Source organism: Psittacula echo (genome assembly GCF_963264785.1).
Source record: "Psittacula echo genome assembly, chromosome: 6".
Lineage (NCBI taxonomy): Eukaryota > Metazoa > Chordata > Aves > Psittaciformes > Psittacidae > Psittacula > Psittacula echo.
The window spans coordinates 30,221,263-30,247,987 of NC_137743.1; the positions used below are offsets into that span (position 1 = coordinate 30,221,263).

Here is a 26,725-nt window from a genome sequence, read left to right on the forward strand (position 1 = left end):
GAGAGGGTACACCAAGGAAGAGAAGGCTGTTCCCTTCCAAGGAATAAAAAGCAAGTGTGAGCTCAGTGTTAATTTCTGGAGAGCTCTCTTAAGCCACAGAAAGGGGTTGGAACCTTCACTGATGTCTAGGTTTTTTCACCATCTCCTATTTTTGCAGGAAAAGTAGGTAAATGAAAGGTTAAAAACATCCCATGTTTATAAGGCAGTAACTGCTTCCTGGGCTAAATTAATTTATAAGCAACTTTTGAGTAAGATATACAACCTGAGGCTTTAAACCAAGAGATTGTCCATGATTGCTTTATTGCCAGATTAATGTGGTATAACTCCATGTTACTCTTAGCAGACAGATATGTGGTCTCCTTTTTCTCATCCTAAAATAATTTAATAAGGGGGAGATAAAAAATGAAATGGGCTTTCAGTGTTAATTTAATCTGCAGCTATCAGTAGTACTGCATACTAGCCATAACTTTGCACTTGTTCCCTGGCTCTCTGCAACATTCTCGGTATGCTTTAACACTGATTTCCATACCTTAGCCATCTTGGTTTGTTTTTAGATTTAACTCAGCTCTGAATTCTCCCACAAAAGGCTATTTTTGCTTTCAGATATCTGAATTTTCTCAACCTAAATTCCAATTTAATTTTATTTTTCTTGGGAATCCAAGCAGTGAACTTTCAGGCCTGAATCAGCAGCAGTGCAATGTCCTGTGCTGTAAATGGCAAGGCAAATCTGTTTCTTCTTATAAGGAATTAAAATAATTCACAGAGAGGAAAATCATACAATAGTGTGGAACTGAAGAATGGTTTCAGCAGTGTAAATCTACAGTTCTCTGAAAACCGGCTAGAGCTGCTCCTCTCTGCATTGGCATGACTAAAGAGAGGGTTTAATCCGAAGTCTAAAGCTATTAGTATTGATAGGACTGCGTTTTCCTTGTAGCCCAAAGCATTTAATTACTACCATCCCATTCATACAAGGCCCCTTCCCCCCAACGTCGAACAGCCCCTGGCTCTCCAGGACTCTGCTCAGCTTGAAGCATCGTGAGGGAAGCAGAGTTCTAAGCCTGCAAGCAGAAATGCTATATTACGGGTTGGGAACTATTTGCATTCTCAGATGAGCATGACTCAAATAGCACGATCTGTGACTACATGTGAGTAAAATATCATCCGGAGGACAGACTGAGCCACAAGTAACACCCATTCTTTCTCAGGGTGGTTGTTTCAGAGTCTCCCTGACATCTTACAAAGGCAAGTCAGCAGTGGCTTGTTTGCAGGAACAGCAACCTTGTCTTGCATGACTAAAATATCCAGGCAGATTTCATAATCATGGGCAAGACCTTGACTGGGGCTGGAGTGGGAAAGGATTGGCAATTGCCTGGCACTAAATAGATGTGTGATTGAAGGGGCCCTGGAAGGAGCTCCTTGGGACTGAATATGTCCTAAGCACCGTAATTAGCATTTGAGGCTGCACTTTCCTTCGCTTTACACCTGAATACATAAAGAGAGACAGAGAGCAGAAATACATCTCTCAGCGCCATAACCGCTGTAATTGGCTGATATTACACTGATCACAGTGCTCCTTAATGATGAAAGCAAGGCACAGTGCCTTCCAAATCAACATTTTTACACTTAGCTAAAAATGCTAACATTTGTATTTAATTAAGCATCCTTGCTTCATCCTTGTTGGAGGGGAATAGAAAAGAGAGGAGAGGCACAGTAAATCTGTAAGTTTGGCCTGGCAGTACTGACCCTGCAAGCAGGCACTTCTAGCTTGGGAAACCAGTGTGGAAAGGCTGGCTCTGTAAAACTGGCTAATATTTTGGAAAGTTCCTTCAAACTTGTTAACTCAGTATGTTTGTAAATGCTGGCTGTATTCCCAGCCTTTATTTGCAGCCCGCTTATCCTGTAAGCATTACTGTAGTATCTTTTTGGTTGTCATCAGACATTGTCATTAACTCCCGAAGGTGCAAGGCAGGAGAAGGCAAAGCTCAGATCTAGATCAGTGATCAGCATTAATATGGCTGTACCATGGGGCATGGAGGAATGCTTTGTGATAATTGGTTAATGAGGCAAACATTCCCTTAGATTACCCTCAGTAATCTGTGTTTCTCATTCAGCTGTTACCTAAGGGTCCTTCACATCCTATATCCTATATCATCACTGGTGATACATGTTTGACCAGTGGCATCCAAAACCATTTGCCACAGGAGCACAGAAGGAAAGAGCGGGACATGTTGGGGACTGGTGGTGAAATGGGGGGAAGCAAAAGTGTGGCTGAAGAGTGGAGGTTTTGCTGTAGGGAACTCATATGGGGCATGACAAAGGGTCGGAGGATCTGTGTGTCAACATGGTAGGAAGCTAATCCATAGTAAAAAACAGGTTTCAGGGGTTTCTCTGCCCCTAGAACAGCTTTGTTTCTTTCATGTACATGATAGTGGGTCTCAGAATCTTATTTACGACCTGTAGGAGCTGCCATGAGGGAAACCTGCTATCCCCTACAACGCTGAGGTTTTACAGGCAGAGAGCTGGGGAATGCTTAAGTCACACATATGCACATGTGTCTGTGTAAGCAAGTTGGTGATGTCTATAATGCAATAATTTGCAGCTGTCAAAGAGTTAACATAGCTTGCAGACTCACAAATTTTACTTTAACATTCCATTCTGCTCCAACAAGTGTCTATATAAAAATAGCACCTTCCTACTGAAGTGATCTGCTATCTGTGTGTGATCACATGCAAATCTGATTAATTTGCTGACTAAATTAAGGGGAATGGTTTTGAAAAATAGGTGCCTAAAGTTAGGTACTTATTATTTAGGTACCTAAATATTCAGTAAGACTTTAAGTGGTATTTAAGTCTTGTCACTTCGAGTTGCCCTTGGAGTAGCTTTTAAAATCAAATTACCTTTCTGGAGCCCTGAAGCACAGAATTAGATAAGTGGGACTGAAAATATTGTCTTCACTTTTATTGTTTATTATCTCTGTTGAAGCTGGAAATACGCAGCTGCTCTGGGAGTGGGCGAGCAGAATTCTTTTTCATTCCTTTTGTAATCATACAAGCCAAAAACATGACGAATTAACTTCTAGATCACAATATGCATTTGTAGACCTGGTAGCTGGAAAAACAAACCAAACATCATTTTTACTTGTAAACTGACTGCGTTTGATCTGGAAATCATTGAGATGCAATAAACATGAACTCCATGATCCTATTTTTATGGAGTCAGTTTTCCGAGTAGAACCACACTTAACAAAACAATCATTATAATTGAATAGCAGTGCTTGTGAAAAGGGCTGGATTGAAAACACTGATGACAGGAGCCTTCTGTTTATCCCTGGAAGAGCAGTAACAATGGTAGTGTAAGCTACAACACACTATTCTCCAAATAATTGACACACAAGGGACAACTGGTTACAGCTTCAAGTGCACTCTTTTGACAGGTACCTGTTTTCTAGCAGTGGTGGGGGCACCTGAGTTAACAGTAATGTAAGTGATAGCTGTATTGCTGAGCAGGTAGCAGTGACTTAGGGCACTTCACATTACTGGCACTTATGTAGCTCCACAACTGCTAAATAGTGTTTGGAAGCAAAGGGGTGAGGAGGTAGCTCAGTTGCTATTGCTTATTTGGTCTCCATACACAGGCTTACTACTGTCCTGTCAATTACTGCTGGCTGTATAGAGCTTGGGCCTTTTTTTCCTCCTTGATCTTTTTATGCTGACATCTGTCTGTTGGACATCAAAGTGTAATCTTGCAAAGCCACAAAGTCATATGACTTACCGAACACTTAAGTGATGATCTATACAAATGCAGGCAGGCTTGCTCCTGGAGGAGGCATTTTTCTGTTGTGATGCGTTAAAACAGCTCTTTGTATTTGGGCAATAACAAAAATTCATTTGAAAGTATTAGCTATCATCAGGTCTTGACCTCTTCAGAAAGTATTCTTTAGCGAAGGTTTTAAAGTGGATTTGGAAAGACAATTATTCTTGTCCTTGGGTAGAATCAGGGCAATTTATGTGCTCAGCTGACTTGCCGTTTTGGCTTCAATGGCCATTTATTCCCGTAATGTAGGATTTCTGTGCATAGTTGTGTTGCATTGGCTGAGGATGATGGTAATGGGCAGATTAAATACGCGCAGAGAGAGATGCTGCTCAGGGTGACACATCCTTGATTGTCAGTAGTCTTACAGCAGGCAGTGTGCTCTGTACTGTAGCTCTTCAGTGCAGGGGAAGAAGAGAGTATTTATCTCTTTGTTGTTCTTTCTGTGTGTAAGTTCACAGAACATTTCCAAAGAAGCATCTCATGGCCGTGAAAAGGTTGTTTGTATCATTTAAGCCAGTATACCACTTGGAAAATTTAATTTTGTACCTCTCCTGCATGGTAACTTTCTTTCCATAATATTTCACTATGCATCTTTTATTCACAAGCATGTCATTATTACTTTATCCTGCATTACTAATCAGTGTCATGTATCTTGACTTTCTGGAGTTAATGTACACCTTGCTATGAATGGATATTGCAACATTTGATAGGGCTTCCCAGGAACGTGGTAGAGAGGGTAGCTGTATTTCCAGAGGCTGCTTTTTTATCAGATCACAAAATTTAAGCAGGCAGTACCAAGGGGATATTTTTCTGGCACTCTCAGTCCCATGTAATTCCCTGAACACTGCTGATGGTCACTGGGCCAGATCCTGCAGTGGGATCCAATGGATGGGGTATAAAACAGAGATCAGTGGACTGATGAACATTTCCATGATATTCCCCCCCCCCCCCCCATATTGGAACTAAACAATCTTTAAGGTCCCTTCCATCCCAAACCATTCTGTGAGTCTATGTTTGACAGGAACAAGACTTCTGATGGGAAAGTAATAGCTGCTTTTTCAGCGTAAGTTTGTAAATGGCAGGTTTATAGATGTCCTGGCCTTGACACCTGAGCTCCACCATCACTCAGTTGCCATGAAATACAGGAAATGCCATTATGTGTTTGGTTGCCTCCAACCATAGCTGGCTATTTTAGACACTTTAGAAAATGCTCTCCCTGATGTGTTTGTGTAGTCCTGTACCAGTGATGCTGACTGGACCCCATAATGAAGCAGGCTGGAGGCAGGGAAGATGGATGGTGAGGGGCATCAGCACAACTACTATTTCTGATGACTGACACATGCATGTTGCACCAGCTGGTAGTGGCAGAGGGGTGGAAACAGATCTTCTTAATGTGCACCTGCTAATATAAATTAATTATTATAATGATGGAGCCAAAGTGTGATGAATCTGTTCTCTCCAGCCCACCTTTCATTTTGTCTTTGCTTTGGAAGCAGGCAGAAAAATATCACTGCATTTCTTTCTTTTCCTTTGTGTAGTTGATTTGCCATTTGTGTTTTGTCATCGCTCCTAATATTTCATCGACTTCTGACTGTGACTTGTCATTTATTCAAAGATGTGTTAGCATGGTAGTGCCTAAGAGTTATTGAACAACTAACATAATGGACAAGTCATTCCACCAGCAGAGCTGGAGTTTTCAGAAAAAGGTCATGGAAGCCCTGGGCTGAGTTGTAGGCTGGAAACATGGACACGTTTTTGTCCTTTCGTCATCAAAGCTGGAATCAGAATACGAGAAGGTGCATGTGGTTGCACGTTTGTGTTGGAGAGCAGGGATGCCTTGCATGAGATGTGTGTGCAGGATTAATTCACAACTGTTGCAGCCATAAGAGTGAAATCTCACCTGCAGTAGGAGATGTGCAAGAAAGGAGAAGCTGTTTTTTCTCCTCATCTCTAATTTACAGAAGCTAATTATTTTTTTTTTTTTGTCTACTTAGCTCGGTTTAGAGTAAGGTCTGCTTCTCAGTATTGTAGTAAAATGAGGCTCTGCAGCTGCCTGTGGCAGCATCCTGGTAAGGCACAACAGGCTGCAATAGGGCACCTGTGATCAAGGTGTAATTTCACTATCTTTCGGAGACCTTTCTAATGAACTTTTGGACTACTACTGGCTCTTTGCATGTGACAGTTCCCTCATGCCTGGAGCTGCTGGTTTTTGCAGAGCGTGCTGTCAGTGAAACTGAAATGAGGGAAACCACCAATCAATAAAATCCCTTCAGAAGAAGGGAAGATGTGATGGGAAAAGGATTTTATAATGCAGACTGCAAAATTAAAAAAAATATCGCCAGTATATTGTACTTCTGCCACCTTTGTTGAAAGGAAAAAATAAGACAAGGTCAGGTCTGTGGCTTCTGCATTTGCAACCTGGCAGTGGGCTGGAAGGAGGGGCCCCAAACTACATCCCTGTGTTTTAAGGATGAGTTGGATTGTCATTTCACTCCAGCTGTCAGGGATCTATAGAGCAGCAGCTTGCACCCTCTGGAGATCAGTCAGATCTCATTAACCTGTAGCCAGTGACTTGTGCAGCTTTGACCTCCCCCTTAGTAAAAAAAGAAGCCAATTCACCGAGTTTAGGTGATAATCTTGTTAGACCTGTTTTAGCCCCTTCCATAAAGAAAAGTATGTTTGGGATGAAGAACATATTCTGGTAAATCTGGTGTCCAGTCTCAGTCTAATGGGATATGCAAAATGAAATTAAACATGTATCCTTTGTCTTTGAAGGCTGCCCAGTGGCTTTGTGTAACTGCCTTCTGGTGGGTGTCATTTCAGCAAATTTAAGGACTGCTTGTCCGGGAAGAAATCCAGATAGTTAGTGAGGCTTTTATCTCTTTGTATATGTCCTTAGCTGGAACAAACTAAAGGAAAGCTGCATTTTCAACCCACTGGTGATCCTTTTCTATTCAACATTGCAATAATATTGCAGGGTTTTTACCACAAAAATGTCAAGCTTCTTACAGCAGTAAGTCTTAGGGCTATAAACATTTATACTAGCATGCTAAAGAGATTTGGGCATAGGGACTGTACTGGCATTAGGGAGCAGCTGAAAATACGTGTAGGCTAACATTAGATTAAACAGAAGCAATTTAATTGGCATTTATACATTGAGAGAAGGAAAAAATAGCAAATGTGGCTAGGAAGCTTTTAGAAATCAGGGATGTAATTTGCTTTCCAAAATGATTTACAGCATCTAATGTTAGCTAATTAACAAAACAGCAGGTTTCTGCAATTAACAGCAGCAGGGTTAGGACTCGGTGGGGTCAGTTCTCATCTATGTGTTTGTTATGGTCTGTTCAGCCCCCTCAGTGCTTTTGCTCTGCTCTTTGGCATCTGGGGAGTCCAGCCTCTTTCAGAGGCAGAGTTACAAGTGGCTGCACTCTGCGATAGGACGCAGATGAGGGTGAAAGTGGCAGGTGGGGAAGCAGGAGATTATGCATTGACTGACATGATTCAGTCATCCATAAAATGATTTTCATTAATGTTTAATGTGTGTCAAGAATGTCAGCATCCATACGAGAGGCAGATAAATTATTTAGTCCTATGAGTGTCTTGTCTCCCCCCTCCCGCTGATGTATGTAAAATGTTTACCCTGGTTTTGTTTAGATTTAGGATGTTGTTGTGGAAGTTAAACCAACCACTGTTACACCCAGAGCGTTTCCTTGTGAGACCCTTGGAGGACCTACTGCTGCTGCTTTCCAGGTCGGTGCTTCGTTAGAGAGGTCTGGGCAATCTGAAGTCAGCTGCAGGTGGGTTAAGCACAGTCCCTGTTGGTGTGCTGAGGTTGTTTTTAGATTGGTTTGCAGAGTAGACCCTAGGAAACTGAAATAAGGACAGAAGAGTAGGGTGTGAAAGGAGGTCCTGCTCTCCTGGGGGGGGTCTGCTGTCGGAGCAGCCCAGCATCACAGCATAGGCCATGAGCCTTTCCTGCACCGCTGCAGGGATGTGCTGCACCTGATGTTAACTGTCATGCTTTCTTCTGCCATTCTTGCTACCTTGGTGTTGCTAGTTTTGTCTGGACGTGCATCACCCAGAGACCTGCGACCGCCTAGTTTGGATGAACTGTGTCATCACCCTCAGCGGTGGGCACAGCCTCTGTGATCTCAGCAGGACTTCTTACCCCTCTGCAGGGCTGGTTTTTACTTGCCTGTCTCATTTCAAGAGCTTAGGACATGGACCTTGCTTTATCCCTAAGTGGGGAATTTGTGCTTAGGAAGGGAAAACCCCCTTTGAGTTGTAGGTTTGGGGTTTCACTTTGCTAAATTTTTTAAATTAGCTTCACAGGATGACACAGGAGTTGCAAGCTGAAATCATAAGTCCTAACAGAAAGAGGGACCAAAGGGGATGAGCAAAGGAAGAAATGAATCTGATTAGATGGGATCTGAGGGGAGGTGAGACATGGAAATATAAGCCTAATTAATAGTGAGGCTGTACTTTCTGAATATTGGATGAACCCCAATCAAAAATTACTAACTTAAAACCCACTCTGACACTCACACTAGACACAACCATCCTTCCTGTGCAGGGATTTTTCTGAAGGCAGTGGGCGCTTTGTCAGCCTGTGTGTCTGTTTGGCTGAGGCATGTTGAACCCTGTCAGAAAAATGAAAAAGAGAGCTCTGCATTAAAGAGAAAACGTACAGATTGTTTTTAAACACAGGGAAAATGCTATTGCTTTATTTGTTTGGGATTTTATTTTATTTTTTTTTTTTTTTTTTCTTTTTTAGGGAAGTCACAGGCCTTGGGACAAGGATCTCAATTGGCCTCTAGTTAAAGTTGCTTTCTTGCTGTCTGGCATGAAATCCCCCTGAGAGGCAGATGTTTGCAAAGCACACTTGAGGCACTGGCATATGGTTCCTTTGTAAGGCTGGTGTTTCAGCAAAGTGCCTCCTGAATGTTGTACATAATTAGATATTTTTTTTTATTTCTTTGTCCTGGAGAAGTTACTGGCAGCTGGGGACCGCCAGGGTCCAGGAGGGAGGCTTTTTGGGAAACCCTAAGCACGTCACTAATACGTGACAGGTGCAGCCAGATGCCCTGGTGCAGCTCTGCGGAAAAAGCCTGTTGACTAAACCATTGCCAGTTAAAGGAAATTATTCTAACCTACAGAATTTAATAAAGGATGAGACCCTGGGTACCCAACCTCTAGAACCTGACAGAGGACTTGCATCCTTCTTGCAGGAACCCATTAACAGGTCTAAACATTTTACAGGATTACAAGCTTCTGAGGAATGTTTCCATAAGGAATCCAATTGTAATTAGGAGGGGACTGAAATTAATAGAAGATATTCTTGCACACTGGGCTTGAGTAGAAACCATGGCCATACTTAGAATGTGGCCTGTAGCTCTTTATTAACACCACAAAAGACTGGTGCATCTGAACTGTCGCTGATGTGTAGTGCAATCTACAAGACACTTAATGACAAGAATCTTAAGGTGCTGAATACATGCTGAATACACTCATCTCCCTCTGGGGCAGCACATCCATGCCTTGCACACTTAAGAAATAAAGCACCAGATTTTGTCTCAGATGACCTAATTTTTCCAATTCTTTTAACATCTCCCTTCCCAAAAAATCTGTGATCACCAGAGCAAGTCTTTCTTACTGTCAAGGCCTCATTTCTGCCTATCTATAAAAGCACACTGCAACAGTTCCCTGCCTCAGAAAGGTTTTTTGAGACAAAATTAATTCATGTACGTAAGTTGCTTTTGAGGTCTATGAAGCTGACTGTGCTTTACTAATGTGGGCAGTCATTATTTTCATTCTCTAGAGAAGAAAACCAAGATCTAGCACAGTTAAAACAGCTTGTTCAGGATCACAAGGCAATTTAGGAGCTGAACCACAAATAGAGCCAAGTCTTTTGACTGGCAATCAGATGTTCTATCCACAGGGCTACCTATAATGTCTAATTATTTTTCTAAGGGTAAGAACTGAAAGATCTCAGCCTGATTCCAAAGTCCTGATGGAAACAGAAAGCAAATGCGTAAAAGATTGACTCACAGTCATTGCATTCTCTTAGCATCTCTATTAGTGTATGTTTAAAATGGAACAAATAGAATTCCCCATGGATGGAGATGAGGCAGAGCCTTTGCCTCAGATTGTTCATTCATTCGGTATCCTTCTGACACTTTGAATGGTTTTATGGCATGTATGAAAAGGCAAAGCCTGGCTGCTGGCTTAGGTGGGATGCACAGGATGCAGTGTTTTAGTCTTCAGATGCTGAACACAGCTTATTCGAGGCCACATGTGCGCAGAGGCTAATGAATTCTCATGCTTAGTGCAAGCGGCTGTATCTTTCTTGAAGCCTTGCTTATTTTTTTGGCATGCTTTCAAGCTGAGGCTACTGTTTAAATGTGTGGACATTCAAAGGCTGTGCTGGGAGGCTCAATGCTGCCAAGTACCTCGTGGAAGGAATAACAATCTATCTCAGCAATTAGCAAACTCCCCCAAACCCCAGCCCTGCCTTTCTTGTGTTACAAGCAGGGGAGGGAAGTGGGCTGTGCAGGGATTTAAGCAGTGGGAAATCAGAGGGACCGACCTGTCCATATAAAAAGCAGTTGAAAAGCAGTTGGACCTCTGACAAGCACTGGCAAAACTTGGAAGTGGAGGTAGCCTGTAGTATTGCCACCCAGTAGCTGTGGCCAGAAAGTTATTGCAGCAAGCAGTAGTGGTGTATAATTAATAAAAGGAAGGACAGGATAAGGAAACACAGAGAAAATAATATTAGTCCTGGACTGACCCTAAGTATTACACATATAATATTACACATATAATATAATATATTACACATATAATACAACAACAACATTCATCTTTTAATTTTAGAATAAATGCAGCAATGTAATGAATATAATTTTTGTCTCAGCTGGGATAAGGTGATAGGCATGTGGTGCTGTGCAGACCATCTATTCAGTGTCCATGATTCTTGCAACTTTTGAGGCCATGGCATGGGTCTGTAATTCACATTAAGAAGAGTAATAAGCTTTGTTAGTTAAACATATAGCTCTGGGTTAATTTTCAGTGATAGTTGGTAATGAAATTTACAGATTAATTTTCTGTTTTTTCTGGCAGATGCTACCTTTAGATTCAGTTCAATGCAATCCTTCCTTCCTTCGTCTGTGAAGTCAAAACTGGCTCTTCTGTTGCCTGCAATGGGGAAGTGTGACAGGAGAGCTTTACAGGCTCCTGGGAGGCTCAGGGCATTAAAGTCTCCTTTCTTTGTATCAGGGATCACGCTGTTGTTCGTAGAGGAGCGATTTGCAGATGCAGAGTGTCTAACCCCATTTATCTTTGCCAGATGGTGCTAAAATACTAGTCCAGAACACATGTTGCTTCTATTCTACCAAATGCTCATGCCATGCTGTGGCCTCTCTGCCTCTGAATCAATAAGCCTCAGCCAGCAAAATCCCAGCGGCAAAGGCCCCGGCAGCCGTTGGCTAAGCTCCTCTCCATTGCTTGTAGAAAATCAGAGAAATCCATCTAGAAAATCTCACAGCCCTTCAGGGACAGACAGTAGTGTGCAGGAGAGGGAGAAAGGGGTTAAAGAGGGTTTAGCACACACACAAAGTAAATATTTGAGGCAGAAATGCACAAAGAAAGAATAATGGGGAGAGAGGGGCAGGCAGAGGAAGCAAGAAGTGTAAAGAGAAAAAAACGGAGGATTATATTCTGCCAGAAGACAAAGGGATGGTTGTATGTGAAAAGCACTGGGAAAGCATTGGGGAAATGAGGGTTCAGCTCTGCACAAACTTTCTGTCTGACACTGGACAAGTCAATCTTTCTGTGACTCAGTTTGCAAAGGCTACGATGGGAATAATAAAGTTTCCTTTGTTCTGCCTTTCTCTGCTCACATCAGACGTCCCTTCTGTTTGTATGTTGTAGAAAGCCAAGATGCACTTGGCTTTCACTGCAAACACAAATAAAATCCACTGAGAATTTGAGAGGAAAAAGAAGAGGTAGGAAGCCAAGAAGGCTATGATAAACCTAGAAGATAACTGCTCCAAAAACTGGAGAGGCAGAGGAGTACAAGAGAGGCCTTTACTGAGGGGGGAAGAAAGAATATGGACCAGATTAATGCAACTGTTGCCTCCTGGACTCTAGTACAGTTCCTTGAGGGGTGGGTTTAGCCCAAGGAGTTCAGTTTTGTTTGGTTAAAGAAACTTCGTGCTGAAGTTTTTAAATAGTCAAAGCTGTTCTGAGAGCTAAGAGAATGTGGGCTGCCTTTCCTGAAACATTGCATGGGACTTGGGATGAACAAATCCTGCTGAAGGCATCAGGAGCCAAGTGATTAAGCCCCATGCAGTGCTCTGACAGGAGGCCTTCTTCTTGCCTACGCATACTTTTTTAAGTATAGAAAGTATTTCCATATTTCCAGCAGCTGATCTTTATTCAAAGCCAAGAGCTGCATTTTTCCTATTAGATCTGAAGCTTTTCTAGGAAAAGCCACTCTGGAGCAGACCCTTGGTTCATCTAGCCTAAGACAGGATCTCCAACAGAGGCCCTGCTCTCTGCTGAGTGAAAGAAATCCTAAAGCCCACAGGGCTCTCTCCAGGGATAATTTCTGTTTCACTCCAAGAGTTGGAGTTTGGCTTTCAGTTCAAACTCTGTAGGCTGATATTCTTTCCAAACCTCTTGCTTATTTTATTAATCTTTACAGTTCCCTGGAGCTGTTTGCTGTTCACAGATCTGTAACCTGCTTGAGAAGCCCCTTGAGCTGCTGACCTCCACATCAGCAGCAGTTAGCTCCCTAGGCTACCTGGGGCATTTGTATGGGGAAAAAGGAATTTTCTCAGCTCCAGGTTTGCTGCATTCAACACGGACACATGCTTTAAGCTTCCCTTTTCACCCAGCTGGCTTCTCATTATAGCATCTCACCTAAAACTGTGAGTTGCTTTTGCCATGCAGGGAATCCCTGCTGGGAGACAGGCTGTGCATGTGTGACACTGCTCTGCCCTGAAACGTGACTCAGCCATGTGGAGGATCCACTGTTTTAATATTTCAGTGCTTACAAGTTAACAGGAGTACCTCATTCTGTCAACTGCTCCAGCAGGCATGGTGTGTTTTTCTTGTGCCACTGGAGTAATAAAAATTTGTGGATAGTCATAGCATCCTGGTAGGTGGATAGCACATTAAGCCAGGGCATGATAAAGGTGTGAGGGGCTGCAGGGTAGCTGGGACATGGAACCATGTCAGCAATTGCAATGCTCAAGCTTCTTTGAAGACCATGGTGAGACTTGCAGGTAGAAGGGCAAGAGGGGCACTGTTGGGTAGTCCCATGCTTATGATGATGGTGAGGCAGAAAACAAGTGCATGGACAGTGGGCAGCATGGTTCAGTGTCCATCCCTCTCTTCCTTCATCCACCGTTTCTGTGTACTCCTGCTGCAGAAGGGCTTGTGTCTTACAGAGGTAAGAGAAAAGTGTAGGGCAGGATACAAAGCACAGCCTTTGTCATCATCTAGTAACAAACTGGCTAGGTGGTTGTATACCCAGGGCTCTGCAGCAAAAATTAGATGGTGCTATGCAGACATGGCTTCGGGTCCAGCATGCAAACAAGCAAAACAAATGTATTAGAAACAGCTGGGGAATAGGACGAAAATGAGCATTATTGGGGTATGCTTATAATAACTTATGAACTGGGGAATGCATCATTACTGCTCTGGGCCCTCCTGGAAACAGATTTGATATTGCTTTTGGAGCCCTCATTAAAGCCATTGCTTTTCCATTTATGCATCCCTTCCCTGAGCCCTTGCTGGAAAACCTGAGAGCATGCTCTGAGGTGTAGCTGCTAGTGTGAAGATTTTATCAGAAGCTGGAGTGACCTCTGAAAGCAGTGGTCATGGCCTCAGCTCTGGGTCATAAGATGCTACTTGCATGAGCCCATACATCACTCAGGGCAAGGGTTTAAAGTGCTTTAAGCACTGACCCACCTTCAGGAGTTTCCTCCCTCATCCTGAGGGCAGTTTTGCATCTCTCGTCAATTTTTGTTGATTTCCTGGCTCTAGGATGGCCTCCCAGCTTTCTGATTTGTTCGTCATTTCACAGTGTGTCTGGCCTGTACTGGAGGATACTGAGGAAGGGAAAAAAACCTGCTGGCAGCGCTGCCCCCATTTGTATCTTCCTTTGCCTCTCCTGTGCAAGCCCTTTGCTTGCATCCTGTCCTGCTGCAGCTCAGGAGATGACCCTCTTTAAAAGTTATACATTTTTCTCCTGGTCTCCATGCATATTACCTTGATGAGATGCAATTCTTCCTTGTGGGAGAGCGTCTGAAATTGTCTTTCAGCCCTCAGTATAGTGCTTCTTGCTGAGAAGTCCTTACTGTGTGGTTTACATATACATATACCAAAACCACTAATTTTTTTTTTTTTGTTGACTAGACTTCAGTTGTACAATGTCTGCTACATAGTTAAGTGCCTAAGAATTGACTTTGCTGTTTCCCTGACAAATTTAACAAATATTGGCCAAAACTCAGCTTACACTGACACTGGCGATCTTGCAGCTGGAGAAATTTGGCCCAGTACTCCAGTGTCTTGGAGCCATCGTGATGTGTCTAGCACGCTGGCTGTTCTTGTTTGCTTCATGGTTGGATGAGATGCTTATATACAAAGCTTCTTATATTCCAAACGTTGCCTGTGGCTGAACGGTTCCTCCGTTTGATGTGAAAGCTAGCCACAGCCTGGGATCTGAGACATTATTCTTGTTAAGAGGATAGGTTAATAGCAAGTCTCGTATATTTAATACAGAGTGCCAGAAGTCCTGGTTACTGTAACACAGAAGGAGTTCAGCAACCAGGACTAGTTTCCCTGGTCCTCAAACACTTTACTGACACAAAGCACTCTTTAGGGATCTCTCGAGATTGTGCTCTAATGCCTGTTCAGATTGTAGTTACATTGGTCTTGGCCTTGAATTGAATTACCTCACTCCTTTCTGTGCTGATTTTAATGAGTGTAGGCTTAGCTGATGAGTTTGCTCATCTTCTGGAGCTGAGTGTTGCAGAGGTGACACAGGTTCAGCTGCAGGTGAAAATGGCTGTTAAGGGTCTTCATCCCATCTGCTCCATATGTGTGCATGCATCACAGAATCATAGAATGGTTTGGGTTGGAAGTGACTTTAAAGTTCCAACCCTCCTGCCATAGGCAGGGACACCTTCCACTAGACCAGGTTGCTCAAAGCCCTGTCCAGCCTGGCTTGAACAATTCCATGGATGGAACATCCACAGCTTCTCTGAGCAAACTGTTCCAGAACTCACTACCTTAATAGTAAAGAATTCCTTCCTAATGTCTATCTAAATCTACCCTTTTTCAGTATAAAGCCATTCTCCCTTGTCCTATTACTACGTGCCCTTGTGAAAAGTTCCTCTTCATTGATCAAATCATGGTACCTTTAAAGGCTGCATGAGGCAAGAGATATATGACAATATATAGGGAAAGCTTTTATTTCCATTCCCATTTTCAGACCCAGATGGTCAGGTGTCATCTGCTGTGTTCAGCAAGAAAGACATGGTGGCCAGAACAACGTTGCCTTGTTTCTAGCCAGTCAAGAAAGCTGCTTAGTGAGCAGACTCTCTTGCCCTGGTACCATCCTTGAAGAATGGTGGTTACTGCCTTCCTGTGAAAGGTAGAAAGTAAAAACATGGGGTTTCAAATATGTTCGACTCTTTGATAAGTTGGAATAGATTTAAGGCCATATTGAAGATCACTTGTCATAATGGGTATTCACTACCCAGTGATGGATGAGTTATTTTTCAGAGCAATTCAAAGATATTCTTCAAATCCACCTTTTGTTTTGTAATAGTGCTGATGGAATAGCAGTGTCTGGCTTGTTGAGGAGTGATCCGTTACTGCTGGTCTTCTGCAAAGCAGAAAGATGCTGCTGGTGGCTGAAACCACTGGCAGTTCTTTTCCTAAGGCTTCCAGGAGAGTAAAAATCTGGAATTTCTTTGGTGAACTTTCAGGAGACATGAAATAATGTGGCACTGCAGGGAAGGTAAATGGCCTGTGCAGGTATATTTAACATGTAATCAAACAGCATGCATTACATAAGGATGTGCTGTGGCTTCAAAACACCCCTTACCCAGAGGAGACTTTGACTGGCTCGTAAGCATGTCCTTCCTTTGAGTGTGTTCCCCACCTTGAGCCCTTCCATTTCCAGCTGTGCTGTGTAAAGAGGAAAGGAAGGGGAAGAGCCTTTGTTAAGCCAGTCTCTGTGCAAATCTGCCTCAAGGGCTGATGCTAAATGGGTATGTATGTGCTATAACATTCCCCACAATTTTTCCTGGACTGTGTTCAAAACAGTGAAGGGAGAAGGCTCTTGGCTGGATCTGCAGGCTGGGCATCTCCCAGGCTTGATAGTATGGTCTGTGAAACCGGCAGTGGGGCTAAACCTGCTTACTTGGTGAAAAATTTGTTAACCTTTGAGAACTTCTGAAAAATAAAGTGATGAGCTGATTCTCTGTATTTTCTTTCTACAACCATCAATATTTATGCTAATACTTCTTGTGCATCGGACATTGGAGTCTGTTTCTTGGTGCTTTTATGTGATTTATAGACTTTCTCCAGCCCGATTTCAAGAAACATGGAGTGTCCATGAAGCTGGGAACAAGGATATGCTCTCACCTAATGTAGCTTTCCTGTTTTCTTGTTTTGTAGGTTCTTTTCGAAATGATGGTTTAAAAGCTGCCGATGTTCTTCCTATACTGAAGGAGAAAGTGGCCTTCGTGTCAGGTGAGCACATCTTTGCTGGATCCCTGCAGCCTAACATGAGCACCATCTGCCATGTCCTGGTTCTTATGGTGCTTCAGAGTCACAAGGGAACAGTTTCATTCATGTTTGGACTTGGTATACTTAAATTAGCTCTTCTGCTAAGAAGAGGGCTGTATGTAGAACAGGGCTATCCAGTAAGACTCACAGTGTTGGAAACTAGCCCGTGTTGATTTTCTTCAGATTCTGAGAAACAGGCAGTGGGGCTGTTACCCACAGGTAAGTGGGCAGCATGGGTGGGATGAAATGCAGCTTCTTAGCTCCAGCCCAGACCTATGCTGCTTCAGCTTTCAAAGATCAAAGATCAAAGATCAAAGGATCCTGCTTTGGGTTCAAGGTCAGTGAATATCAATAATTCCCGTTTGTAGGAAGTGCTCAGACCTGTAAATCACTGGTGTTTCATTTTCAATCCCAATCAACTTGCAGTTAAAAGTACCATTCAGTTGCATTTACGTAATAACTCAGATGCTCAAAGATCTCCTGCCATCCCGTAAAAAGATTTACAGCCTTCACTTAGGAGACAGATCTCAAGGACCTGGGGGTGGATGAGGACTAGACAATATGGAAATGTCTTTGAGAATGGTTTGGATGACATTGTTTCTGGTGTGAATTACAACTTGTCAGGGAGAGGGGGAAGAGAAAGTCTGAAGCGATCCTAATCTTCAATGAAGTCACTTAAATTGACAGCATAAAACCAGGATATTATAAAACCAGGGCAGCATAAAACTGGGGCATTTATAAAACCACAGACACATAGGGCCAGTGTTTCTGATGATTGCAGACCATTAAGGCTGCTTTTGGTATTCTTCCCTGTTGCAATGAGAAAATCCGAATCAGTAATAGCTGCCCTTCTTGTTTGCAGTCTTTGCTTTCTGTTTCCTTCATCTTCTCAGTAATGCTGATTGCATAGGGGAGTAGCAGCGAGGCTGTTAGGTGCTTGGATTCTTCCTCCCAGGTGCTGGAGCTGGGCTTGTGAGGATGAGGCGTGTCACCCTCCTGAGCCATGGAGATGTCTTGCTGGGCAGGAGAACCTTTTGCCTTCACTAATGGTTGGTGTGTGATGTCTTCCCATGTAGCAACAGTTAAATGGTCCAGGGATCACGAGTCCTACAGTGACTTGAGCAAGCTGTTTGTGGCTCTATAAACCCTATACCTTCTGACTCATGATGTGAAGATCCAGGACTTTGAGGGAAGTTTGTAAGAGACCAAAAGCCTAATGTGAAAACCCAAGACTATCTCAACTGTACTTGCATGCAGGACTACTTTATCTCACACTGATGTTTCATTCTGAATGCCCTGAAATGTTCTACATGGTTTTTGGCTTTCACTGTTCCAAAGATGGGAATGTATTAATAAAAATACAGTGTACCTGCTGAGTAGTTTGCGACAAAGAGACTGTGCTGAAATTTGGTTCTTGGCTCTTGCTGTCTCTTCACATGGAAATGACTGCAGGATCATTTGGTAGTTCATGGAGTATTTAATAAGGACAACCTGTCTGGATCGTTTACATAGCCCCTTCCACTGGTGGTGCCTGCATTCAGCTCTGAGCCAGAGGATCTCACACCAAATCATCAGATCATTAGATGCTGTCCTGGGCCAAGCTTGTCTTGTGGCAGGGGGTAGGAGGGTGGGAGGGGTGGGTGGGGGAGGGGATAGGTGGCATTAAACAGGAAACACCAGCATGATCCCCTGGAGTTTCACACCATGAGCAAGGGGCAGCTCGCTCCATGTAGACTCACCAGCTTCCGGCCTTGTAAGTGCTCAAAATGTGCCTGTTATTGACATACCTAGCTAGCTAGAGATCTTAGGATTTACACCTGCTCTCCGCTGTTGCAGCAGCTATGGGCAGCAATTGTCAGGAGCCTTTGCAGATAAAATGTTCTGAGCTGCTAGTGTCTTACTGCAATAGCCTCAGCATCACCCTCCAGCCCAGAGTTTTAAGTACTGGCCAGTCTTCCCCTGGCATATAATAAAGCAGATTAAGAAAGGGATTTGAGCACTTCAGCTGATGGCTAGCTTCTTTTTAATTAAAATGGAATAACTTCCTAGAGTATACTTTGAGCCCAGAAGAGAAATTTCTTGCCAAAATAGAAAAATCAAATCGCTGGACTTTGCAAGATAAAAAAAACTTGTTCTGTAGCTAGCACAGGCTGCGAGAGCACATTGTGTTTGTAATCAGGCTCCCTTGAAGAAAAGGAGAGTTTTATTGAGTCCTCTTCAGAGTTTAATAATACAGTTAATTTTAACGATAACAGTACAGTAATGTTATCTAGGGGGTTCTCCTTACACCAGCAGAATTTATCAGCATGCACAAAATCTCAGCTGAACATCTCTGTTGTATAGTTGGTTTCTTTTCTCATCTGTTGTGGCTCACCAGCTTGGCTTTTAGTCCATGATTCAAGAGGAAAGCTGCAGAGAACAAACAAGCTCCTTCAAGCAGGGACTATACCGTGTGTTGTGTTTCAGTGTTGTGGATGCTCCACACCTGGACCCTGTAGAAGAGCAGGGCAGAACAGGCAGGGAAGTGACGCTGTCTGCTGCCTGCTTCAGAGCAGGCACAACAGGACCTGCCTGCAGAGCTGTGTGATCTCAGAGGAGCACTCAAGCTTTCAGAAGTGCACTTAATTTCGGAGTTGAAATACAGCTCTAACTAGCTGGGCATGGATTCATCCAGCCTAAATACCGTCTGGGGCCCTGTGCCTGGCGCTTCCCCTTGGCTGGCTCAGCTGGCAAGGGAGCAGCAGGCGCAGGGCTCTGCATCCGCATCGCTGCGCTGCAGGAGAGTTGAGGAATGGATAATGTTGAGATTTTTTCCTGGAACTGGTTCTTGGTTTCTTCCAGTGATCTCATGTACAAGCTAGACTGAACCCAAGCAAAGTTCATGTGTATGTGTGTCTTAAACAGCACTTGAAAATCCCATTCCAGCACTCATAGGCAGAGAGATGGCCTGAGCAGTTGGGTGCGTAGTGCATCCTGACCGTCGACATCTGGTTGCTTCCATTGCTGACCCTGTGGACTCAGATTAAGCAAGGAGTTGGCAGGGGGGAGGTTTTGGCCACCTGCTTGTTGCCTAAATCCTAATAAAATCTTGGCTTTGCCTGGGTGGTTCACTGTGTTGCTTCCAGCAATGGAATGGTTTTGAGAACCATTAGGTAGTGAGCTACAGGCCAGAGGCTGATTTTTTGTATTCTGAGAAGGAGATGAGCGCAGAATAGAGGAAATAAAACAGGTTGTAGATTATTTTAGGTGGAGTTTTTTTTCAGTGAAAGGTGATGAAATATTTTGGAAGCTGGGTTTATAATCTTTCCTAGGAAATACAGATGCTGTTTTAGAAGAGTGGTTTAACTTGGGATGCTGTTCAGCTGCTTGATTATTTTTATAAAGATTTCCTATTGATCTGTGCAATATGGGAGAAAGTGTATGATACTCTCAGGAGAAAGAGAAGATGGTCCCTTGGTCCTTTCGCATGCATGGACCTTTTCATTCAGTTAGGCTATGAAAAGCTTGTTAGTTGACTAATGCAGTGGGTCTCACTGAAAGCATTTCCCCTTTCCCCACATCCCACCCAGAAGAGTTTCCCAGGATCCTTCCCAGTAATTCCCAATCCCTGGTGGGCTCAGATGAGCAGCAGCACGTGGGCTCCTGCCTGTCACCCAGGTAGTGTCTGCTCTCTGCCGAGGCAGGAGTACAACAGAGGAGACTGGCCAGGTTTTTAAGAGAGTGGTTGAGTACGGAGGAATCTACAGCAAAAGGTTAAGGATGTAATAAGCCAGTGAGCTGCTGCTGCAGCAGGAGAGGTCCCAATACACATTCAGCAAAGTGGGAGGTTTTTCTGTGGACTTTGGCCAAAAAAAAGCATGGGGCAGAGAAGTGGATGTGGTAACAGTTTGGCCATCTCCATCCTTCAAAAGCCCACCATCCCCAACCTCCTATGTCTCAGGAGCAGCCTCGTGAGCTGGGTCACAGTGACATCTGAGCCTGGCTGAGAACCTGAAGAGAAAACAGACATTTCCCAAAAGGTCTTTTAAAGGAGGAATTTCAGTGTAAGTAGATCAGAAGAAAGGACAACTTTGCTTAGATTTATTGCATTTAGGACAGCAGGATGAATCAAAGAGGAATGCTCAGAGGGGGAGACAATGACCTTCCCAAAGGTCACAGCTCACTTACTGCCACAGATACATGGGACCACATGTGCAGGGGCATTTTTTATATCTTTTTGTGATGGATGCACTTCACTCTTCAATGAAGGGGTTGAAATGAAACCTCGGGACCTTCTGTGCACTGGAAGAGTTCAGATCCAGGTTACAGGGAGTCTTAAACACTGATTTGTAAATGCTGGAATTTGTATTGGGTTGGGAATAGAACTAATCAAAATACTTACTTTTTGAATGATGTAAACATTTTGTATTTGCACAAAAAGTTTTGATTTAAATTAAAAGTTTCCATTCTCCTTTTCCTCTGGAATGAAAATTTGAAATGAAGCATCAACAATTCTTCTATATTCTGTTACAGAAAAATGTCTTTCATTTTATACTATTCCCTGATGTAGTTTGAAATCAATGGAAATTCCAAAAAGAGGAAATACGCTATTAGAAAAACACAGCATTGCTTGACTATTGAATTTTCCTAGTGGTTTTGAGCCATCATGCTTTCATCTAAAATTTGCTGCTGCATTGATTCAGTTTTTTCTTTGAAGAAGAAAATTAGGAAGTTTAGACTGTGAAGTTTCCAGATCTTTTGATGGCGTCTGGGCCTGCTGGGTTTGTTTTTTCTTTCTTTTTTTTTTTTTTTCCTGATTGTTTGATTTTTTCCTTTTGTTTTACTAGAGTGTTCTGTTTTTGAGGCCAGAGAAGAGCCTTTACCTATAGGGGTGTTTAGATATCCTCACTGGGACTCCAAATTTAAAGCAGAAATCAAAATGTTTCCTGAGATTTCTGATTTAATTTACTGTAATGTGCAGAATCAGTTGCTGTATTTCTTTCCATACATTCTACTGTAGCCATGGACTAAACTAAACAATTTCAGTGGAGAGTGTCTAGTCACTGCCAGCACTTACTGTCCTGGCGCTTGGACACAGCAGCTTCCCAAAATCCACTAATATCTCCTTAGAGCAGGGAGATTTCTCCTTTATGTACTTCCTTAATTAGCATGTGTGAGTAGTATTGCAACCTGTGCTGCCTTGTGGAAAGGCAGAATGGTTCTAGTGCCTAACAAAACTGGGGGAAAAAATCAACCCAATCAAAATTTCTGTCCAAAAAAACTCCACAAAACTTGTGGGATCACAAGTCATTGATAGTGTGTCATCCAAACACACTGCACTCTGACCACCTCCTGGTTGATGGGTCCCTACATCCTGTCACATAGGTATAGCTTCTTAATTAATGATAGGGACTTCCAAGATAACAATAAGAGGAAGGAACTATGCCTGTGAAGCAAGAAGGTCTGCATACATCCTGTCCTGTTCCAGCTGACAGGGTTTTCTCCTCCTTAAAGACACAGTGAGATCCATATGTATCTCAGCAAAAGTCTTGTCTTCATTTATGCAGACAGTAGAGAGTTGTCTTTATATAGAAATCAGGGCTGGGAGCTTATAAATGAAGACAAGGACCCAGGTAGGTGACTGTAGCATCTGAGATAATTAATCTGATAAAATCAACCATTTTGGTCATTGTGAAGTAAGGTGTGCTCTTTTATCCCACTAATGAAACTCATCACCTCTGAAAGCTTCTTCATTTCTGTGAAAGCACTTTGGTTCTTAGGCTTATGTTTTTTTTCTAAGGAATCAATTTTAAGTGACAAGAGGCACAGAAATTCACAACTGGACATCCTCTGTATAAGCAATGGTTGGGGTCTTTTAATACTTTTTTTTTTTGGAGGGGGGAAATATAGGCTATTTGAAATGGAAATACTTTGATGGAATGTGCAATTTCAGAGACATTTTCATCTGTCAGTGTTTTTAGTCAGCTGAAGTTATTCTTAAAACCAGAGGGGGAATAGACTTCCTAATAGCTTATGTAAGTCCAGTAGCTTGAACTCTCCTCCGAACTTTCATTAATTTGAAGGATCATAGAATCATAGAACGGCTTGAGTTGGAAAGGACCTTTAGATCATCTGGTTTCCAACCCCCCTGCCATGCGAAGGGATGCCTCACACTACACCATGTGGCCCAAGGCTCTGTCCAGTCTGGCCTTAAACGCTGCCAGGCATGAGGCATTTACCGCTTATTTGGGCAACCTGTTCCAGTGCCTCACCATCCTCTACTTGGCTGTAGCTGTCGAGCTCTACTTAGCTCAGCTGTAAGTCTACTTGATTTACCTACTGGGAATGTGGCAGACCTGAACAGCCAGTCATATTAAGTCAGTTTATCACATATTTCGCTTGGCTGATGAACATCAGAAACTCTGATGTTGCCATTTGCTCTGTGTTTATCCCAAATGAGGAAGACAAATAATATGTGGTCAGGGTGAATATGGCCTCTTTGTTTCTCCTTATTCTGTTCAGCTTCTAACATTATGCCCAGTGGTATGAGTTTGGCATGCTTGTCAGTGCTGCCATCAGCAGCGTGACTGGCATCTCCATGTGCTGTTTTGATCCCTTCCCTTCACCAGGGGTGTCCTGGTTGCAGAGTGAGCAAGTGCTGCATGGTACTTAGTTGCCAACTGGGGTTAAAACATGACAAGGAGCAAAAAGGCATGCAGTGGGGTGTTTTGTTTTAGAAGATTTGGGGTTTATTTTGTTCTGTGTATTGTTTGATAAATATATACAGCTATTCCCATACTTCTGCAATGGAGGAGGTGAGATCAAATCTAAATTGCAGCTGCGGCAAAAGGCAGCGAGGTTTGCATAGGTGTGCGTTAAGGGTCAGCGTTAAAGAGGAGGGTATTGGTGCTTCCTTGATATTTCACAGCAAACTGGCTTCTTCCAGAGGAAAAACCAGACGCCTGTGGACTCTCGTCTGGAAGTCTTGCTTTCCATGCAAATAAGCTCTCCCTTCATTTTTATGAGTTTCGCTTGTCCTTGGTTTTGCTTTGCTGGGGCAGCAGCAAGTAAACATTTAAAATTAAAGAAGTACCCCAAAATACTTCCATAAATCTGTGAAGACGTATTGCAAGCCACAACAAGTTGTCTTTTCAAATCCGTGCAGTGGCTCTGGGTGATTGCAGAACAAATCTACTTGGTGGGAAATGTGACCCTTAGTAGCTACGTTGAGCATCCCCTCTACAGCTTCTGATCTGCTCTGCCAAGGGATCTTCTGATGGGAGCATACAGCTTTGGTTTTGGAGTCATAAGTGTAACACTGCAGATGTTGGCCATTCAGATTTGACTAAAGCAATTGACTATGGGACGCTGCAAAGAGCTACACACTGGAGGATCAGGCCTTGGTGCCCACATTGCAGCTCTGTAATTTGCAGGTGGACTTGTGGGAGCTTAAATTTCCATCACTGTTGCACTGGAATCACCTCCTTGGAACCAGTTGAATTTGAAGGTGGTCACACAGATAGTCCTATATATGACCCTTGCAACATATTGTTCCCTCTTGAAGCTGGAGGTTTTTTAGTATAGAGGTCTGTTCACAAGAGATCTGGTAGCAAGCAGACTCTCACACTTCAGCTATGGAAGGGAAAGGAAGATAATTTTAAGACTCTGGATACCAATTCCTTGATACTTTGCTTTCCTAGGAAGTCTGTCAATTAGATTTAGAAATCCAGAGCATATTGTTTATCAATTTATTGAGGCGCCTGACATCATCTGAGCTCATTCTGTCTCCTAGTTCTCCTCATTATCATTCATTTTTTCACTGTATTTTGGACTGAAATACCTTTGAGAAGTATTTCAGTTCCTCTGGAAACTCACTTATGGTCTCAGCAGAGTCTGCAACATCAAGATTGATCAGCTTATGATCTGCAGGGGTCAGATGAAGCAGCATATTCATTTGAACTGCAGTAGACAATCTGAATGGAGGCCAGAGACACTGTGTACTACTCCTGTCTCCACTGCTGATGTGTTGCAGGACCTTAGGCAAGGTATTTGAAAGCCTTTACATGTGTGGATATTTGCCTGTGTCTATGGTTAGTCCTTGTGCATTTATGCTTATAGCATGCAGCAGGAAGCAGAGGGCTTGAATCCCTTAAATGTAGATACGTGTAAGCAGGTAACTATCATGGTAGAATGGCTGATAGAACTGGAGAGATGCTGCTTGAAAACAGAGCTCAATAAAATCATTGTTGTATACAAGAAGGATGCTTTAAAGGAAACTCAAAATTTCCTGTCCTAAACAGGATTACACAAAGCTCGAATTTCAGTTTTTTGCTTATTATCAGGGATGGGTGTGCCTCAGGATTTGAAATTGGGAAGTACACAGTGTTCACATTAACACTACTCTGGGTTGGCCAACATCTAAATTTACTTGTGGGCAGTTGGAGACATCATTGGGAGAAATATTTGAGCCCACCACTGGAAGGATTAAAATGCCAGCTGAGGCATCAGATACCTGTCCCTGCCAGGACAGGGATCTTGTGGCTAGAGTCTCTTTCCTCTTCATTTCAGGCTCCAACAGAAAAGTGGTTGTCAGAAGGTCTCTGCTCCCTGCTTCTGTGCAGGTTTTCTGAGGGTTTCTTTAGTGTTTTCTTTTAATGTGGTATGTGTCATGATGCCTTGTGCCATCACTGCAGTACCCCCATATGATTAGTGGAAAGAAAATCATAGAATCAGAATAGTTAGGGTTGGAAAAGACCTTAAGATCATCAAATTCCAGCCCACTGCCGTAGGCAGGGACACCTCACACTAAACCATGTCACACAAGGCTCTCTCCAACCTGGTCCTGAACACTGCCAGGGATGGAGCATTTAAAACTTCCTTGGGCAACCCATTCCAGTGCCTCACCACCCTAACAGTAAAGGACTTCTTCCTTATATCTAATCTAAACTTCCCCTGTTTAAGTTTGAACCTCTTACCCCTTGTCCTATCACTATGGTCCTTAATGAAGAGTCCCTCCCCAGCATCCTTGTAGGCCCCCTTCAGATACTGGAAGGCTGCTATGAGGTCTCCATGCAGCCTTGTCGTCTCTGGTTTCTGTATAGGCTAGAAGAAAAGGAGATGGGAAGAACCAGCAAGCAAGCCACTGACAGGCAAGGCCATCAACAAAGGATTTTTGAAGGAGGAATGCAAGACATATATGTCTAGATATTTGTTCTCTGTGTACTCTGTGCCCTGAAGAACATGTGTTTTTCTGACTCCTTTTTCCAGAGCTCTAATAACTAGACCATCTGCTTGCCTCTCCAAATCAGAACAAAGCATATGAAAACCCACCTTGAAAAACAATTAGAAATTATCAGCTGTTTGTTTTAGCATTTAATAACTGTAATTAGCAAACATAATGACATGTTTGATTATTGCATCCCATGTCTGTGAGCCCAGTGGGAGGCAGGAGATGGGACCTATTGATTAGAGCAATTGAGACTCTTTACTTCCTTCCATTGTTTTAATTTTCTTTCAAAACAATATGCTGGATAGTTCTCTGAAGACACTGCATGTAAAATTGATGTTGAGATTATGGCTGACTTTGGGCTAAATTATCTCTTTGGGTGAATTACTAACAACCAGAGGCAGAGTTTCTATAATGTTTTCACTTGCTAACTTTTAGCACTATGAAGCTCTAACACAGTAGACTAACAGAAAACCTTATTTCTGTTCCTGGGTCTTCAAGTGACTTTCTGTGGGATCTGGGCTAAATTTCTTCCCCTCTCTGTACCTCACTATTCTCCTCAGTAAAAAAGAAGATAATAATAAAGAGGGGGAATGGCATAGACTCCCTATACAGCCAATACCAAAAGATTTTCTTCTTTTTTAGTGGATGTTTCTAGCTGTCTGAAGTCTACATTAGAAGAGATGAAAGTCCAAATATAGGCATATTAGGTGTCTAAAATTCAGCGGTGATATTATCTCATTTGGTCTGCCTAGAAAAGCTGAGATTTGTGGTTAGAAAGTGCAGTGGAAAAGCTACATATTATTAGTATTTAGTTACTGAACTCTGGAACTCTTATGGTGAATTAAACATACCGTGGTTTGTTCTGGAAGAAACTTGATGTTACTCCATATACGCTCTTCA

The 26,725-nt window shown here is 42.9% G+C and overlaps 1 protein-coding gene across 4 annotated transcripts in view; it reads left to right on the forward strand.

Moving 5' to 3' along the window:
• The window catches only part of KALRN (kalirin RhoGEF kinase), a gene marked incomplete at its 5' end in the record, with an annotated part of 522,231 nt that overhangs the window by 149,136 nt on the left and 346,370 nt on the right, over positions 1-26,725 (forward strand). For all 4 annotated transcript variants that reach the window (XM_080620947.1, XM_080620949.1, XM_080620948.1 and 1 more), the window contains one exon: positions 16,507-16,581. In XM_080620947.1, the coding sequence (XP_080477073.1) occupies positions 16,507-16,581 (75 nt within the window). The remainder of the gene's footprint in view (positions 1-16,506; positions 16,582-26,725) is intronic.